Source organism: Camponotus floridanus, unplaced genomic scaffold, assembly GCF_003227725.1.
Source record: "Camponotus floridanus strain SB8 unplaced genomic scaffold, Cflo_v7.5 scaffold58, whole genome shotgun sequence".
Taxonomy (NCBI): domain Eukaryota; kingdom Metazoa; phylum Arthropoda; class Insecta; order Hymenoptera; family Formicidae; genus Camponotus; species Camponotus floridanus.
Genome location: NW_020229747.1, coordinates 166,700 through 181,871, shown reverse-complemented (window position 1 = coordinate 181,871; position 15,172 = coordinate 166,700). Strand labels below are relative to the sequence as shown.

At 33.5% G+C, this 15,172-nt stretch overlaps 1 protein-coding gene across 2 annotated transcripts; it reads right to left on the bottom strand.

The window, feature by feature from the left end:
* Positions 1-265: 265 nt before the first annotated feature.
* On the bottom strand, positions 266-13,618 carry LOC105256899 (flocculation protein FLO11). 2 transcript variants are annotated; one of them, XM_025412825.1, is made up of 6 exons: positions 13,420-13,618; positions 5,979-6,070; positions 3,201-5,306; positions 1,220-3,093; positions 803-1,171; positions 266-729 (listed from the first exon to the last, which is right to left on the bottom strand). In XM_025412825.1, exons 2-6 carry the CDS (start codon positions 6,043-6,045, stop codon positions 436-438), a joined length of 4,710 nt encoding a protein of 1,569 aa, XP_025268610.1. In that variant the 5' UTR covers positions 6,046-6,070; positions 13,420-13,618; the 3' UTR covers positions 266-435. The 2 variants fall into 2 exon arrangements, with proteins under 2 accessions (XP_025268610.1, XP_019884832.2); XM_020029273.2 differs by having other exon boundaries at positions 803-3,093.
* Positions 13,619-15,172: the final 1,554 nt, after the last annotated feature.

Here is a 15,172-nt window from a genome sequence, read left to right as displayed (position 1 = left end):
TAATAATACTCTAGATCTTCCATAGCCATGTTAAACGTTTATAAAGTATTATAAATTAAAAATTAAGATTATATTGCGCTAGCAAATATAATTCTTTGTATCAGAATTAACAAAATTTTAGAAAAGCTTTACAAAGATTTCAAAAATCTTTTTTATTTGATTAATAAAAAAGAAAGATAAACGAATGTTGTAGATGTTGAAATTGAAAGTTTCCTATTTAAAAATATTTTCGATTCCTTTAATACTTATTTTTAACAATTTACTTGCACTAGTATAATTTTACTAATTCTTACAATACTCAATTATTTAAGATCTTCATTAAAAATCACTAAATTAACCTGAGGATTTATATATTGTCTATAAACATTTATGGCGAAATCTTTCTCAGCAAGTAATACAAGTAATACAAGTCTAGAAAACGGATGATTGAGCAATTTATGAAAAACGTAACATTCTGGCGGAAAGATTAAAGTCTTCGATTGGTATTTGCCATCGGTCGTTCCAATCGATTTTGTTTCTGTACGTCAAATGCGAACACATTGGAAGACGCGTTGCACGTTCGCATCTTCTGGAAACCGACCAATAAACAAAATTCTCGGGACATTTGTACAAGTATCCTTGTAAATTGTTCCGGATGTCGCGTTTACACTTGTAAAAATTGTTACTGCAACCTTGTCGGTAAGGGAAATGTCCTTCTTCTGGACAAAGCCGATTTGACGATACTTTTACCTAATATGAAAAAAGCATATTGTAATTACCTTTATTTTCGCTACAAGTTCATTATTTGATTAGAATTACTTACGGGAGATAAAGCATCATTTTCCACTCTTCTGTTTAGTCTGATGTTTGCTTTGGTACCTGTGCACGGGTCACTGCTTTGATCTGCAGGTAGACACTGAATCTTTTTCTCGTCGAATATAGTATTTTCAGGACAACTCAATACGAGGATCTTGATCTCCATACTTCCCTCGGAAGTACATTGATAGAATAAATTGCAATGATTTGGATGCCTTCGGAAGCCGGTAGGACAAACTAAAAGTATTTGTTCATCAGTCAAATTGCCTATAGCGCAAGGTGTGGCAGCTGCTGGTTCCGCCGAGCTGGTTGTCGGCTCTGATAATTCAGTCGTCGATTGTTCCTGAGACTCTGTTGTAGATTGTTCTTGAGACTCTGTTGTAGATTGTTCTTGAGACTCTGTTGTAGATTGTTCTTGAGACTCTGTCGTGGATTGTTCTTGAGACTCTGTTGTGGATTGTTCTTGAGACTCTGTCGTTGACTGCTCCTGCGATTCAGTCGATTGTTCCTGAGATTCCGTTGTAGACTCTTGAGATTCGGTCGTAGGCTTTTCAGATTCTGTTGATTCTGTGGAAGCAGGAGCTTCAGTTCGTTCAGTGCTGGAATCGGTAACACTTTCTGCAACGGTAGTAATTGATTCAGTAGTGGACTCTGTCATATTTTCGGTGCTTTCTGATATTTCCGTAGTCGTAGATTCTATGCTAGAAGTGATAGTGCTTTCTTCTGTTTGTTGAGTTTGTGTAGTAGTTTCCGATGTTGTTGTACTAGATATAATTGTGCTTTCTTCTGTTTGTTGAGTTGTAGTACTAGTAGTTGTGATTATCGTTGATACGGATTGTTCTGATGTTTCAGACTCGGTTGTGGATTCCACTGTGCTCGAAGGGATATTTCCAGTCGTACAATCTCTTGCAGGATAAACAGATTCAGGATAATTGCATACGCTAATGCTAGGATCAAATATAGTACCTGGTGGACAATCAAAATGATATACGTTGAAACCATTGCCATTATCAACGCAACGATAAAACTTATCACATCGAATTGGATGCGGGTAGAAACCTTCGTTGTTGCATACTATCGTGTTATTTAACTTTTGAGTCGTGCAATCTGATACATGTGACTCGGTAGACGAAGATGATTCTTGGCTTGATTCGGAACTAGGCTGTTCGGACGAGGACTCGGGTAAATTTTCCGTGCTAGAACTTGCAGGCGTTTGAATTTCTTCTGGCTTTTCGGAAGCGGCACTGACGATTGTTGTTGACGAAGCTTCCGTTTTATCTTCTTCGAGCGTAGACGTTTCCGTAGATGTTTCGGGAGTACTCGTAATTGTAGTAGGAATTGCGGATGATGAAGTAATCGCGGTGATTTGACTAGAAGCAATAGTTGTAGAACTACTCGTGACAAGAGATCCAGACGTGGGAGAAGCACTGGATATCGCACTTTGATCGATCTCGTTATTTTCCATTAAACACGAAGCTACTTGTTCAATATAATTACATGTTTGTATGGATTGATCCCATGCTGTGCCTGCAGCACATTCAAATTCGTACTTTTGATATCCAGATTGGTATTTTACACAGCGATAGAATTTTTTGCAATTACTAGAATTCGAAAAGAAACCTTCTTCAGTACATTCGTATTTTCCAGGTTGAGTAGAAGAAGTAGTGGACGATGTAGAGCTTGGTAAAGTACTCGTTATAGGTGTGGTATCTGTAGATGCACTAGTATCGGGTGGCAAATATGAAATAGATTCAGCCGTGGATCCAGACATTGCGTTTGTAGTTGCAGTACTTGAAGGTGGTAAATAAGATATAGAAGTAGTCGTTTGAGTTACAGGAGGCAGATAAGAAACGGATTCGTTAACTTGCATTGTTGAAGATGGATATGTACTACTAATGGGTGGTAAATAAGAAACTGATGTAGTTTGGGGCGGCACATCAGGTTTACTCGTAATACTTTCAGCCTCCTGAGTCGAAGATGATATCTCTGGTTTCGAAGATATTGATGGAATAGTAGAACTTTCTGGAGACTGCACGGGCGGTGATTTACTCGTGTCTGGTTTATCGGTGCTATCCACTTCGTTTAGAGATGTATCAGGTCTATTTGTAATTATATCGCTTGTATAGTTGCAATGTGGTACGGCGTAAATGTGATTACAGCTTTGAATAGACGAATCCCAGACAGTTCCAACACCGCATTCAAATTCATATTTAGTAAAAGACGTGCCATCATTGACGCATCGATAAAACTTACGACAATCATTCGGATAAACGAAAAAGCCTTCTCTTGTACAACGATCTGAAACAAGATTTTATATATTTTTTTTTACATTTGCATATTGCTTATATTTCACTATATTTTGCTAACAATATTATATATATGTATATAGGTATTTTCTATTATACCTGTCGATGATTCATGACCAGGTGAGTCTAAAGCTTCAGAAGTTCCAGGAGAGCATGGTGCCTCTGGATAGTTCGAGGAGCTTGAATTGTTTGGAAAACTCGAAGATCCTGGGATTCCAGGAGAATCGGGAGAACCGGGAGAACCGGGAGAACCGGGAGAACCCGGAGAACCAGGAGAACCGGCAGTACCGGGAGAACCTGGATAACCGGGAGAACCGGGAGAACCAGGAGAACCTGGAGAACCGGGAGAACCGGGAGAACCTGGAGAACCGGCAGAACCCGGATAATCTGGATAACCAGGAGAACCAGGAGAACCAGGAGAACCGGGAGTACCGGGAGAACCTGGATAACCGGGAGAATGTGGATAACCGGGAGAACCGGAAGAACCTGGAGAACCGGGAGAACCCGGATAACCCGGATAGCCAGGAGAACCGGGAGAACCAGGAGAATCGGGAGTACCGGGAGAACCTGGATAACCGGGAGAATCAGGAGAACCAGGAGAAACTGGAGAACCGGGAGAACCGGAAGAACCAGGGGAACCAGGAGACCCTGGAGAACCAGGAGAACCGGGAGAACCGGGAGAACCTGGAGAACCGACAGAACCCGGATAACCTGGAGAACCGGCAGAACCAGGAGAACCAGGAGAACCGGGAGTATCGGGAGAACCTGGATAACCGGAAGAATCTGGATAACCGGAAGAACCGGAAGAACCGGGAGAACCGGGAGAACCCGGATAACCCGGATAACCCGGATAACCCGGATAACCAGGAGAACCGGGAGAACCAGGAGAAGCGGGAGAACCAGGAGAACCGGGAGAACCAGAAGAACCGGAAGTACCGGGAGAACCCGGATAACCTGGATAACCAGGAGAACCAGGAGAACCAGGAGAACCGGGAGAACCGGGAGAACCAGGAGAACCGGAAGAACCGGGAGAACCGGCAGAACCGGGAGTATCGGGAGAACCGGGAGAACCCGGATAACCCGGATAACCCGGATAACCAGGAGAACCGGGAGAACCGGGAAAACCAGGAGAACCGGGAGAACCAGGAGAACCTGGAGAACCAGGAGAACCTGGATAACCAGGAGAACCTGGATAACCAGGAGAACCTGGATAACCAGGAGAACCTGGATAACCAGGAGAACCGGGAGAACCGGGAGAACCAGAAGAACCGGGAGAACCGGCAGAACCGGGAGTATCGGGAGTACCGGGAGAACCCGGATAACCCGGATAACCAGGAGAACCGGGAGAACCAGGAGAACCAGGAGAACCGGGAGAACCAGGAGAACCTGGATAACCTGGATAACCGGGAGAACCGGAAGAACCAGGCAAACCAGGAGAACCAGGGGAACCAGGGGAACCGGGAGAACCGGCAGAACCTGAAGAACCTGGGTAACCTGGATAACCGGGAGAACTGGGAGAATTTACATTACTTTCCAAGCTTTGCTTGCAGTTTCCTTTCGTAACAGCCCAAGCATGATTGCACCCTTGAATCTCTGGATCCCAAACGGTTCCTGAACCGCATGTAAAATTATACTTTTTAAATTTTCCGTAACCGTCATCAACGCATCTATAAAATTTTCTGCAGTCGCAAGTATCAGCTAAAAATTCTTCTTGTGTACATTGAAGTTCGTTTTTACAATTATTTTCTAGTTGGTCTGTGGTTGGTCGACTTGTTAGTGGTGATTGCGTCGTTTCCGGTTTTCTGATTGTCGTAGCAGCTTGGGTCGTAATTGCAGGTTGTCGCGTAGTCACTGGGGATTGTGTCGCGGTTTGTTGCGGTCGTGTGGTTATTCTCACTGTTGTTGTCCATATGGGAGAAGGACTTTCTGGAGGATTATGCAGATTCGAATCAAGTTCATTCTCAGATCCGGCGCATTCAAGCCGACCGCTATCTCCTGGATGCGTGCAAATATCTCCTTTATTTTTTGAAAATACGGTGCCTACTCCACATTCGAATTTAAAGACCGTCAGTGGGCTGCCATTGCCCCAATCCACACATCTATAGTAAACCCTGCAGTCATGCGGATCGGCATGATAACCTTCTTCTGTACATTTGAATGGAGTAATACTCTGTTTGTACTGATTTTGGTTATACTCGTAATAATCTGCAATTTAATACAGATATAGTAATATAATACTTGTGATGTTATTTTTATATATATATGAAACCAATTGAATAATATTGTTTTTTAAAGTGAACATGAAATGTATGATGTTTTTTATTACTTTTCTTTACGTCCTCACTATACATTTCAAATAAAACTAATTTAGCAATAAACAATAATAACAATAATATTAATAGAACAAGATGGAGTAGAAATTTTTACAAGTTTATTTGTGAAATATACATTTTTATATGCAATATAAGTCTGCAAAACTGTAATACATGTACATTAAGTCACGAAAATAAATAATTTATTTTTGTGATGCAAATGATTGCCATGAGATTTCTTTAATCATTTGCATCAAAAACTAATTGAAATTTATTCTGCATATTTCAGCAAGTTAAATAAATATTAGATTTATTTATAATCATAAAATAAATATTAGATTTTTATAATCAATTGACTTTGTCATAAATTTTAAAATTTAATACAAGAATGAAAAAATTTAATAGAATGAAATAATATATATAAAAAGTTATTAACTTGACTAAATACGCTTTTTCTCAATATATGTATATAGAATGTAAACTTTTGTCTCTCTTTTATATATATATATATGTATATACATACACAATAATCTTAATTTGCGAAACTGAATTAAGTAGTACTCACTAGCTTTTGTCAGCCTTGTTATGATTAGCGTTGCTAAAATGCTCGGTATCATTGAAGTTTTCCACATCTTTTGCTTTCAATTTTATCTGTATCTAAAACATAATAATCAACAATCATTTCTTCAACATTAACATGATTAATAATTATGTCCTAAAATTATTAAACAATGTTTTTTTCTTTGCAATGAGAATTTTTAATATAAAAAATAGAGATAAGCTGTTAAAGACATTAAATGATTATTTATATGGCCTGTTTTAAATATGTTTATAAAAATGTAAATTTTCTTTCAATGATTAATAGAGTCAAAAAATTCTATTAGTTCTTGTTCTCATCTTTGCAGGAATTTAATTATTTTTTTATTGTCAGATATCTTTTGTCAAATATATGATATGTGGATTTTTCAAATAATTAGAAATAACTATATTACTGTTAGCACAAAAATAGAAATAAGGATTTGAATATATTAATTATCCATATATTTAGTTACATTTTATTTACTTATCAACTTGCAGAGTAAGAGTAATATTTAAATCCAGTGTTATATTATATATAGCTATATTATATATAGCAGTGTTATATTATATATTATATATAGTTGAATTGATATAAAACTAAATTGAAATGAATGATCTTGTCTCATAAAATGAGACAAGAGTTTACAATACAATGATATTTTTTAAGTATTACATTATTAATTATTATAATCTGTTGATTGTGTTATATCTTACCTTTTTAGAATGACTAATTGTAAGATGAATATATTACGCAAATCGGATTTTCTCTTTCTCTCTCTTTCTTTGATTATTTAAATAAGAATATGTATACATACATAAACAGATGTTTATGCCATATTTAAGCTCAGAAAAAATGTTTATGTTGCAATGGATGTATGTGTTTGTTTGTATGTGTGTGTTAAATTATCAATGAATAATCCTAGGCATGTTTCCTATGTAGATTATATGAGCTATTGACTCTGTCATTTCGAGAAACGACTACCGACTTCTATTTAATTATCCAATTTATTTGATAATAAAAGAACATTTCACAAAGCATATTAAAACTACATCAGAGAATATGATTGTATGCATTTAATTTCTTTTGCTATCTGTAGCGCTTTAATTGCGCGAGCACGCTTTATCGATATGTATTTATTAAGTTTATTAACAATTTACTTAAATAGTTTTCAAATAGGATTAATCATAGAATTAATATCTAATACATAATATGCAAAGTTTCTTTGGCTTTAAAAAAATTTGGACAGAAATACTGGAAATTGTGTTTTAATATCATTCGAATCAGGTACTTGAATCTCTTCGTAAGCTTTCGATATACAATACTGTATGTAATTATATCGAATTTTTACGGATGACCTACATTGTAAACAATACGTTTTAGTTAAAGCTATTTCCTGCGTTGAATAAAACATTTTGTGGCGCGATTTTGTAGGCTTCTTTAATCGTGTTCTGAATACTAATCAGAACTGTTTCACATGGTTGTTGTTTTTGATGATGAACGCATTTATGCAATTATGCAAAAGAGTACACATCCTGTTTTGCATGGTAAACATCGTTATTAATAAATATAAAAAAACAAATTTTAATAGAATTTTTATAAATTTAATTCTATAAATTTTTTATGCAATATTTGCTCTAATAAAGATCAAGAAAATATATATTTAAAAAAAATTAAACAAATAATGGTTTAATAAGAAAATAAATAGTTTCTGTCTGCTGTAGTTGTTTGTCTCTCTCTCTTTTTCTCTTTATACAAAGATTGCTTTATTTTTTTCAAGAAAGAGTAGTATTTATTGCAATATTAATATAACACATTTTTAATCATAATATGTTAGCTTATTTTCTATTATCATTACATTCGTGTTGATTCTTTACAATTTACCTCCCTCATGTATACGAAAGATTTATGTTACACAAAATTTCACTATGAAATATCGCCAAACATTTTGTTACACGGTGCGCGTAATGAAGGGTCGTTTGGCGTTTACTATCAAGTGTAAACGGATACTCTAAACTGTGGATATAAATGCCAGATGATTGGAAGATGCGCGCAAGTAATGACGGGCTGTTAAGAAGGTAACATGACTTATTTATAAATCGATTCAGACAGGTCTACCACCTGCGGTTGCTACTTCGGGGAATAAAGCAAACGAACCCACAGCAGCCTCGAACGCATTCCAAGGACAACATGCCCACCGTATCTCGCGGTTTGTCGTGCAATTAACTCGCCCTCCGTCGAAGGATATCTCGGCTAGCAAAAATCGACATCGCTGAATTAACCGGCTTCTCTTCTTTTTTTCTCGAACACACAGTCACACAACCGAATGGTATTAATATATCGAATCTTTTACGATTTTATAAGCATTTATGTATGTGTACTTGAAAATATTTATTTAATCTTTGTGCATGCATTATATCGCAACGATGTACGCTATAAATGCTTGCATGGCTTTTAATCACGAAACATACGTAAGGGAAATGCTTGGCCTTTTAATTTTATCGAGAGATCCTCGCAAATAATAATTACTGATATATTATCAAAATAGTAATTCGATTTAAATTGAACGTAATAATGATAAATAAATTCTTATAAATATGACTGTAAAATATAATATAATGAGAAATAAAATGAAATTTCGTGTAATATGTTTATCCGACACTATCACAAAAAACATATCGTTTGTGTACAGATAACTATTTTAAAAGGAGTAAATTTAACTTGTGTGTTTCTAAGTTACAATATATTGTACGTACATAAATGGAACAAGTAATTAGTTGATTGTAAAATCTTGCGTTTAAATACAATTAGATTCAAAGAGTTAAATTATTAAAATTATGGAATGTGGATATCTACGCGATTACATTAGGAATGTTTTTTTTTAAAGCAATGTTTGTTTCGGATAACTGTACACGCGAAACGAAGCTAATGACCTCGAATAAAAATCACTGGAGTCTTCGTTGATGACGCTTGTTAATCGCGTGGAATTTCAAGACATTGGAATGTATTGGAATATTATTGGAATTTAACCTTGTCGTCAAATATCGTTGATAACGGTACAATAATAGAAAATTAGCAGATAATAGAGAAGTTTGCATTTCCCGATTCTTGAGTATTTTATATTTTTTACGTGATCGAGGATTTACTTGAATCACTCCATCATTTTTTTATGGATAGCGAAGGATAAGAGCGCTCTACGTGTGCTTATCACTTTTTTCGTTTAGATTCCGATTATAAGCATTTGAAGATACACACACATTAATAATACTATATAAAAAGTCTGCAACAAAAAATTGATTTCAAGTTTACTAAACAAATTTGATTAAAAAACAACTTTTTTTAAATTTTTGACACAGATCCTCCATATGTGTAGATGTTTATTCAAACAAAAATAAAAACTATTCAAGATATGTAGGCCATTCAAGATACAATATGTTACACCCTGCTAAAGAAAAGGGTAGCAAGGGTAGTCTTAGATTATGCGACTCGGTACAGTGAACCTGAGTTGTTATGATGGCATGCATACAACCCAAGTACGGCATAAGTGCAACCTTGCCGTTGAAAGTAGCAAGGTCGTTTCTTCTCCCGCCAACCAGCTTTGCTCCCTGGTAATGCACGCAATGGCGTGGAAATGATGGAAAGTCTTATGCATGATATGCGTAATGACTTACATAATTACTAAAAGAAAAAGAAACATTGACTTGGGCTATCATATGATTATTAAATGTTACGAAGTTGTTTCTTATTCGAAAAATTTTCCTCGAATATATATATCTATATATAATTTATAATTAAATTCAATTACTTCCCCTCATGGTTTTTAGTTTCCAATTTCTTATTTTATATTTATATATTATTAGAAAGAGAGAAAATAATACTGTTACAGCACATTTTTTTGTCCAAGTATTATTAATGTTTAGATGAATTTTATTATTCAGCATAATACAACTTTGCACTACTTGATGGAACCTAAGAAATAAGACGAATCTTTAGTAGTAATAAAACTATATTAATTATGTATATATTAATTATTGTCATGAAATATAGTATACTTCCAAGCATTATAAAACTTGATAGAAATATGTGTATACACACACAAACATACACAAATTTTCACTAGAATTTTCACGACATTTTCACTCTAGAATAATCAATTTTCTAAAATTATGTACTTTATAAAATTCAATTATTATGAGATTGAGGGATATAATCTTTATAAAAATATTAAATATATATCGTTCATTCTCATATGATATAAAAATTTATTTAAATAAATCTCTCTCTTTATCTCAAACATACAAGTCTAATACGAGAATAATGCATGTGATTTTGTGTAGATTATTCGCTAATATTTCTTAAAACAAAATATTTTATTACGTTGCCATCGTAGACGTAAGTACAGTATAAATTTTTCACATGAATGGATAAAACAGCATCATGATGCGTAGCGTCGCGTTGTAAAAACGTATAATGACATTTGTCAATGATTACCATGGATTTCTTTGTGACTAATAGCATTGTTTCACGTAGCGATGCATCGCAATTAAAGGGATACCTGTAAATTGCATCGCGCAAGCCTTTTTTCCCCTTGGCTTCTCATCTTTACCCGTACGTCTTTTCTCATTCTCCCCTTCATTTATTCCCATAATAATATAAATATCCCGTAATTTGTCATTGGCATAAGATTTGCACATAGAGGTCAAGGCCTTCTTTGTGAAATGTGAATATATGCTCTATGAATATTTCTGAGAAAATGAGAAAGCCGCAGATGTGAATTAACATTGACGTAAATAGAGTATAATTATAACTGGTGGTGAATCAATGAGAATTAATGTGTTTGTAGCGAAGACCTTGTTTGATGTAATTAATGACAATATTGAATTGTATTGATGCGTAAAAAATTCCTACTATTTTTATGGCTAATGTTATTTTATACTTGGACATTTGTCCGGTTTTATTCTTACTTTATAACTTTTGGAATTTTACTTCCGAATTTACAAATATATGTATATAATTCAATATAATTATATACTAAATCTACATAAATAATAATATATACAGCAGAAATTTATCAAACATTTTTCTCTACATGAAAAGATGTAAAATATACGTGTACAGTTGCCATAAATCAATTTGAAATTTTTCTTTACCCGGCAACTGTTTATCTTGAATGCGTTGGTCGTATAAACTCTCATAAAGCTTACTTGTTAAAATATTAGTAATGGAAACATTTCTTACGCCATAAATATGCGAAGATAAAAATTGTTAATTCTTCTTATATAATTGTGTTTTTCTAGAAAGATTATTTTTTATTCTTTATTTTTAATTTCTTTCTTTCTATAGTGAATCATTTAAAAGTTTATATAATGTGAAAGTTATTTTTACATCGCATTAAAATTGTAATAATTAATTGCCCATTATTATTTTATATTTATACGTAATTCTGCACTTTGGAAATTAATTGGGAATATTGTACGAATCAACAGAATATTGCACAAAAAGGTTATTTTTTTATCATTAGGGAGAATTAAAAAAACTACATTTAGGTAATCTGCCTAATAATATCTGTATTAATACACTTTTGATGCAGCAAATTTTTTAAATGAAATTTCCTACACTTCTTCTACTAATTTAACAATCATTCTTCGAAAAGAAAACATATTATTCTATGGTATTATTTATTTATTATTACTTGATATATTTCATGATAAACATTCGTGTTATACTTGATCGTGCAAGTTTTGATCTGAATATATATTTTACATATTAATTGTCAAGTAACGGTTACGTCATTATAAAATTGCGTCAAGATTAAATTTGCATGCATTTTACTTGACATAACATGATGCACGTGAAGTGTTTTTTTATTGACGCATCAGGCCAAAAATTAATTTCGGGACCGGTGTTTCAGTTAAGGCTCTCTTGCCATCTACAGATTACAAGATTGCATGGGCGTACATAATGCATTACGCACTCGCAAACAGAGCTGCTACTTCTTAGCCGATCAGTTTCAATGCCAAGATCGAACAACGAATCGATCGACCGGCTTGAGCCGAGCATGCGAATCGCGGAATGTCGATCCAAATACAGTGGTTTGGATCGTGACGCGAATTCGTAATCGAGCCAAGAATATTTCGGCGACGGTCGTTTACATTGTGGACATGTTACAAGTATTGTATTGCAAGTATACTTTGCTTGTGACCGAGTGAAACAGTTATATGGCGACTATGTATAATGTCACGATATGTAACGATAACATATTCACGCTCATCAAGCAATTCCAAAGAACTTTGAAGTATTCGTATTTTTTATTTTGATAATTGAATTAAAATTTCTTTGGAGACAAAGATTTAATTAGATAATTATTATTATTTACTTTATAATTATTATTACTTATTAGATAATTATTATTATTTACTTTATAATTACTATTATTACTTTATAATTATTGTTATTTACTTTACGAGAGTATTTTATCAGTCACAAAATGGTGAGCCATTGTTATGGATTAACAATCCGTTTAAAATAAAATTACAAAATAAAATTATAAAATAAAATTATTTTGGGATATGTAAAAATGAAATATTAATTTGCATCTTGTTTAATTTTGGCAATGTGATACATATTGATCCAGAGTACAGAATCTCTAGAGATATCTTGTTATACATTATATATATATATATATATATATATATATATATATATATATATATATTGATACTAGTATTTGATTGAGATTTTATTTTAAATAACAAATTAATTAAATTAAAGGATGTGGTTAAGAATATTACATTTTTTATTCCCGAAAATAAAATGAAAATATTTTAATATTTTAATATTTACGCAAAATATGTCGTAAAGTACATAAATTAAAAATGTTATAACATTATCGTGAAAATGATTTCGATACGCAAAATACAAGAAATTTCATTTAAATTATCTATTATCGAAGTAGAATCTTTGAATCAATTTCAATTATCCAACATAATCATTATGAGGCTGTGTAAATTGTTTATAGTAACGCCCAGATGTTCAAATTTATATAAATTGTTTCTCTCTTTAAGACTTTTATTAAAGATCCATCAATATATTTTTTTAAAAAAGCAGATAAATAAAGTTTATTTAAAATAAAATGTATATTCTCTGACTATCGGAAGATTTCTCAAGCATCTGTCCAGTAATGCTATAGCAGTTTCCGCACATATACAACCCCCTGATTATTCAATAATTTAGTCACTTTTCGCTAATAAAAATTTATCTCGAATTTATACAACTTGAAATTTTCGAAACCGAAAGATTACGTCCTTATGCGCGATCTGCACACAGTTTTCTTTATTTAAAAAATGTCGATCATCAAAAGTCTAAATTTTCATTAATACTTGCATATTTTACAGGGTAAAAATATGTAAAGAAAAATAAGTGGACTTACATTCCAATGCATTCGGCAAAAATTGTCTTTCAATCGTCCGCGCTCGTCATCTCGCGGTCCTTTCTGCTTCCTGAAACTCTTGGATCCTCGTGGTCCACAGAAACTCGCGTATATATGTATATATTGTGCGTTGAACGTAAGAGCGGCCCGATCGGCGTTGTGTAACTTTTCAGCAACTATTCTGAAAATCGGTTGCCGATCGTGGCACGTTCTCGAGAGGGAGTAAGTCCTGAGGACGCGGATGGCTCCTACTTATAAAGACTTGGTTCTCCAATTGGCTTGTCGGTGTGCGTGGAGCACCAACGTGCGTATGTGCATGCAAGAAGGAATAGTGGCTGCGTGCAGGTGTGGAAGGGGATACAAACCGTGATTGTTATACATTACATTAAACATCGATATCGTCCAGAAATTTGCATTTTTTAAATAAAAATACATGCAAATACATGCAAAAATACATGCAAATTTTTTACATCTCTTTCATTACACTTTTTGTATAATTAATATCTTATTATTGAAATTATTTTATTTTATTGCAACATGTATAAAAATATATAAATTTTATATGCAAAGTATATAAAATATACAGGTATATCCCCGTGAAAACGATACAAATTGTAGGTATAATATAATTTGTATCTAACAAAAAATAATCTTTTAGGGATTATTAGCAATATTTCTATCTCTTACATATGTAATCATCTCTTTTTTTTTCTCTTTCTCTATCTTTCTTTCATTCTTTCTGACAGTCGGTTAATTACAGAGCTGGTTTCGTTACTTTGGCGCAGGGACATCGATAGAAACGAGTTAAACGCATCGTGGGACTGGGGACGGTCGCGGTATGCCATGAAAAACGGACACGAAAGTAAAGGAAAGACGACGCAATTCGCGTATCGGCGGAAAGTAAAGCCGGCATTGCAGCATCCAGATCGAGTTATGTAGACCGCGATTTTTCTGTTTCTCGGCCTTGATCGCACCCAGGTACATCTTCCATGCAGTCTGCGCATACATTTTTTCGCATCGCGCCGATATAGTTTTTCCTGATCAGCCCATGGAACAGGTTCCGCTATTTATATCAGTAATGAATAGTGAATCCGATCAAAAATGGTAAAAAAAATCAATGAATTATCGAGTAGTAGGCTCGCTTAATGCCAAGTGCTCATGAATAAAAGTGATTCCTTGAAATCGGTGAACTTGAAAATTTGCAAAATGAGATCTTCATATTACATGAATATAAATAGGAAATAGAATAGAATTGTTCTGAAACAAAATATTGATGAAAATATTGATGAATAAAATAAAAATACAAATCAACAATTCTTATATTTACCGTTAATGCTTAATTTTATTAAAATAACTAGTTATTTACATAAAATTGTATTTAAAATATATTTTTTATATATTTTTAAAAATATATTTTTGATTTTATATAAAATAGACTAGTACATAGGTATATTTGCGCGCATGTGTGTATATATAAAATTAAAAAAATAATAGATTTGAGATAAATATATTCAAATATATATATATATATATATATATATATGTACATGAAAATATTATATTAATCCTCAAGAAAAGTGAAATTGTCGACAGGTTTACCATGTATGATAAGATAAATGCATAACTTGATTTTGTTCCAAGTTTCTCATCTAATTGATGAAATAATGATAGAGGGAAAAAGAAGAAAGAATAATGTGTCAAGAGTCTTCTCAGTACATTAGCAAAAATATATGAAAAGCTCCAAATTATTATT

What these genes read in the sequence shown, in the direction of transcription:
- LOC105256899 (XM_020029273.2), bottom strand. Translation starts at nt 6,045, where the DNA reads ATGTGGAAAACTTCAATGATACCGAGCATTTTAGCAACGCTAATCATA. An exon ending in TGGTCATGAATCATCGACAG is followed by an intron (nt 3,094 to 3,200) that starts GTATAATAGAAA and finishes ATCTTGTTTCAG; the next exon opens with ATCGTTGTACAAGAGAAGGC. An exon ending in AAAATGATGCTTTATCTCCC is followed by an intron (nt 730 to 802) that starts GTAAGTAATTCT and finishes TTTTCATATTAG; the next exon opens with GTAAAAGTATCGTCAAATCG.